General features: G+C 37.5%; 1 protein-coding gene across 1 annotated transcript; it reads left to right on the top strand.

The window, feature by feature from the left end:
* Positions 1 to 497: 497 nt before the first annotated feature.
* Positions 498 to 4,224, top strand: LOC143580998 (protein FAR-RED IMPAIRED RESPONSE 1-like). The gene is made up of 4 exons (XM_077063887.1): positions 498 to 557; positions 2,558 to 2,761; positions 2,990 to 3,463; positions 3,691 to 4,224. Exons 1-4 carry the CDS (start codon positions 498 to 500, stop codon positions 4,222 to 4,224), a joined length of 1,272 nt encoding a protein of 423 aa, XP_076920002.1.
* The last annotated feature ends 468 nt before the right edge of the window (positions 4,225 to 4,692 follow it).

Below are 4,692 nucleotides of genomic sequence, written 5' to 3'. Positions count from 1 at the left end.
ATAGCCCCCAGAGTCCTTGAATTACCCAAAACACACTTTCCGATAAATCACCACCAACAGTTCCCAAATTATGCCCGCCTTACGTTAATTTTGTCGAATCCGTGCGTTAACGAACCGATTAACCAACCACCAACCAAATCAGCCCCATTTTGATAATATTTGACATCATTACAGCCTACCCATCAATATTTAATCACGAAGTTGATGGGTTTTGAAATCTCATCATTTTCCTCATTAATTCACCATTAACCGATTTTACGCGTTATTATAGTTTGATTAAAGAATCACCAACCAAACCAGGCCCTATAACAAAAAAAAAATAATAATTTTCCTACTTTTATTACACTAACATAATACCCCTCAAACTGATTGGGTTGACCATTCCTTCAAATAATACCCGAATGACAACAATTAACGATTTAAACATTCAAGAACCCTAGAAATCGGTTTTTATCAGTTGACCTATAAAACAACTCCAATGGTCATGAAATATAAGTATGATATACCAGACATTCCTTGGGAATCTTTTGCCACCAAAACTCCAACTTTTGACATCGGTAAGTGCGCCAAATTAATTTTATCCGAATCTGTCCCTAGTTTAAGAAACGGATTAATCGACCATCATAACGACCTAGATTATGCAATTAAAGATTATGGGAATGTAGTACACACCTTGAACGAACTCCACAAGCTTGGAATTAAATTAACTCGATCAAAAGCAAAGGGTTTAGAGGGGAGGAAGTGGGCGGCCATATTAGGGTTAGGGGGGTAAGGTTGTATTATATTTTCTTCTAGTTTCATTTTTAGTCCTTGCACTATGTAATTCAATCCTTCTTGCTCCCAAACTAAAAGAAATACTTTTTGGACATGCTCATAGATTCCCGAGCCCTCAAGCAAATCCCGAGAAATTATTTTACAAACTTTACACTCACGTCATTCGGTTTACGAGATTTTTGGGATGTTACATTAGGTCCATGTGCTTGGGGGTATTTATACACCTTAAATCCTCCATAAAACCCTAAAAGCCTCATTCTTTCATCCAGCCTCCCTACAAACACTCAAAACACTCGCAAACACTCATTTTAGTCGTAACCGGATCTGAGCTGAAGGAAAGGTTGGAGTTCGAGTTCTAGCATCCATGTCGAACAAGAAACACGTCTAGATTCGCGTGTTGATTCAGATTCAAACCAAATCGTGTCTAAAAGGTGCGTTTAGATATAAAGGTCCAGTTTATGAGGTCGGTTTTACCTAGAGGTTAGAATTGGGCCTTATTATGTGAGAAAAAGATAAAGTTGATTATAAAACGATGTTTGGATTGAAGCCCTATTCGGATCTTTAGTCTTGGGTCCTATTCGGATCCTTAGTCTTCTTTGGGCTTGTTTAGATTTTTTATTCTTAAAGTTAGAAACCCTAATCTATATCTATATATTGTCATTCTTATAGTTGTAACTTCTCATGAGAGTGAGAGATAAAATAACAGTAATATCCTGGTTGCATCATGTGAGGTAAATTACTCACCGCTTTTGAGCCACTCAACTCGTTGGGTTCTCCTATTGCAGTTTTTGTGTGTGTAAGAATCAAGATCCTAACAAAAAGAATTAATATGTCAAATAAAAATGTTAACGAAATATGGTAGTTGACTTCTTAAGTTCATTTTTTTGGGAGGTGGGGTTGAATCGGTACAGATAGAAAAATTTGTAGGGATGTATGTTTAGAAACACCAAAAACTATAAACACATGCTATATCACCTAGAAATAATTTAGTGAAAGATATTTACATTGAACTTTCTTAAAGAGAAAAAAGGTTGAAGGGATATACATCATACCCTTTTTATAAAAAAAACAAACAAAAATTGATTTTATATTAATGCCTGATTTAGAATATCTGATAAAAGATAATAAGATATATTATTTGCTATGTACTTAAAACAAGAAAGAGAAATTAAGATTACCTTTTAGAAAGGGTCCTACTAGAGACACCACCCAAAATTAAAAACACCCACCCAATCCGTGGCTGATCGGTCGATAAGCGGTTGATCACAGTTTTTTGTCCTATTATGTCAAAAGCTTTTGTGTTATTATGTGTGTACCCGATCTGTGACTGATTGGGCGATCCGCCACATATTACATACACGTTAACCACGGACTATCAAGTCAGTCATACATCGTACATGATCAGCGGCTGATCGGGCGATACGCCACGGATCAAGTCAGTATTTTAATTTTAAGGCTTTCGTCTCCCTTTCTCTATATATATTATGCATGTTAAAATATTTGTTTGTTAAAATATAGAAAGTAATATAGACATATATGATATTTTTTTGGTGACGGGAACGACGATCAGCCGGAGCAGTCGGCTACACGTACAACGATCAGCCGGAGCAGTAGGGTTTGCCAGATTTGAATGAACTTCCCGACTCGAACCATGAGCCGGGGTATGGAAATTTCGAGCAGTACGACTTACCAAATCCTGACTAGATTATTTATAGTATTTATATAGTACAATAGTGCATTAGTTATTTTTAAAATATTATACGTTGCCATTATATTTTATCAGGGGTATATCATATACTGCGGTAGTCACCCTTTGTGGTCGGAGGATAATAGGACATCGCCGAATACATATGATGCAAGAGTCGAGGAGCCTTATGGTCAGTCTTCGCAGCAGTTACATGTAGACGGTCCGTATTACGGAACCCAGAATTCGTACCAGTTACCTTTAGGAGAGCAACCATACATGTCAAGACCAGTCCCGAGCAACGTTGTTGATGGCATTCAAGAGACTCACGGCGAAGGAGGCGATGACGACGATGATGATGATGATGATGATGATGATGACGATGATGGTGGTGGTGGTGATCGTTACATACGGGAGACGACATTTTTTTATGTAACTAATAATGTATGATCCTTTTTGGTAAAAAAAATTATTATTATTCTTTTTCAAGACGTTACTAAATATTACTTTATTTACATTGCTTGATATCAGTATTTTAATTATGTTGCTGAGTTGGTGGATTGGGTTAAGAAGACAGGACGGGAGCATGGTTGTGTTATCTCTGTCCAACTTTCAAGGAACAAAAGTGTTGAACTTATATGCAATCGAGGTGGGGAACCAAAACTCAAGGCAAGGGTGAGGCATACCGGGAGTATTACAAGGGGTTGTCCATTTAAACTTGTCGCGAGGTACAACGCGCCAGGTGTTTGTTGGAAGCTAGAGGTTGTCAATGAGACGCACAACCACAATCCCGTTTTGTTTGAGGAGGGGCACCCGGCACTAAGGAAACTAACCGAAGAGGAAATTGATATGGTTGCGACGTTGCATAGGCAGGGTCTGAGGCCTACTAAAATTAAGTCAGCCATAAAGCAACGCTTTCCCGGTAACAAATGTATTACTAGGGACATATATAACGTCGTGAAGCTTGTTGATGACCAAGATAAAATTGGTGACACCCCCATACAGGTACTTTTTGTTAGAATATTACAGTATTATTTTGTAAAACTCTTTTTAATATATATTATTTTGAATATATATTATTTTGTTTTATCACATATAAAATATATATATTCTGTAAGATTTAATAAGAATATTATCTATAATATTATTTTATTATATTATTTTTATTATAATTCTGATCTTTAATAAGAATATTTGTAATATTTAGTAATTTTTTGTTAAACCCAACGTAGGTACTTGAAAACTTTCTTCAAACCCATGGGTTTACCTTTTACACATGGGAGAAACCTTCCACCAATAGGACGGAGAATGTTTTCTTCTATCAAGAGAAGTCTCATACCATGTGGCGTGCGTTCCTAGATTTGTTTCTGATTGACACAATGCACAACACCAACATGTACAAGTGGCCGTTTGTTCTGTTTGTTGGTGTGACGTCGACATCAAAGTCTATTTGTATTGCGTACGCGGTTATCTTTAGGGAGCAAGAGTGTAACTGCACATGGGCCCTGGAACGACTTAAAGACATGCTCGTCGATTGTAGGAAGCCGCGTGTCATCCTGACTGACAAGAACCAAGCCTTGATGAAATCCTGTGAAACAGTATTTCCCAATGCTACCAAAAACCTTTGTAGGTGGCACATCTTCCAGAACATAAAGAAAAAACATAAGAGTCTTTTTCAGACGGATATCTTTGAATCCTTCTCGTACTGGTGGAAAGTACTGTACGAGTCTCCAACAAAATCTATTTTCGAGTTCAACTGCGGTTAAATGGAAGCAACGTTAGCTGGACATGGTAGACGCCGTAAAATGTTTTTTTTTATTTCCCGTATGTACACATGATTTTAGATTCTAGTTGTACATTGCCTAAAATATTTTTTTATTATTTGTTTGTAGAGGCTTGGTATTGTATTCGCGACAACTGGTTGGTACCTTACAAAGAGAAGTTCGTGTCCTGCTGGATTGACGACCGACTAAACTTCGGCGAGCATACAGCAAACAGAGTAGAGGGCCAAAACGCGAACTTGAAGAGATACCTTCCGGGGCAGAACGATTCGCTAGACTCTATTGCGGCGTTTCCTTTGAAGTGGTGAATTCCCAAATGGAAGAAATCAATGCGACCCTTGAAGACTCCCGTGTTAGGATCAAGAAGTACCATAAGTTGACTTTGTTTGAAAAGCTACATAATAGGGTGTCACTTTTTGCTATTGCTAAACTTGACAAAGAGCTGACTTTGCT

Source organism: Bidens hawaiensis, unplaced genomic scaffold (assembly GCF_021521415.1).
Source record: "Bidens hawaiensis isolate Kalapana, Puna unplaced genomic scaffold, B.hawaiensis_p1.1 tig00030785_1, whole genome shotgun sequence".
In the NCBI taxonomy this organism is placed as follows: domain Eukaryota; kingdom Viridiplantae; phylum Streptophyta; class Magnoliopsida; order Asterales; family Asteraceae; genus Bidens; species Bidens hawaiensis.
The sequence above is the reverse complement of the archived record's forward strand: the minus strand, read 5'-3'. Positions and strand labels throughout refer to the sequence as shown.

Bases quoted from the DNA above. Each gene is read 5' to 3' on its own strand.
- LOC143580998 (XM_077063887.1), top strand. From the start codon at position 498: ATGATATACCAGACATTCCTTGGGAATCTTTTGCCACCAAAACTCCAA. The intron at 2,762-2,989 runs GTTGTTGATGGC...GCTTGATATCAG, and splicing joins CAAGACCAGTCCCGAGCAAC to TATTTTAATTATGTTGCTGA. The intron at 3,464-3,690 runs GTACTTTTTGTT...AACCCAACGTAG, and splicing joins TTGGTGACACCCCCATACAG to GTACTTGAAAACTTTCTTCA.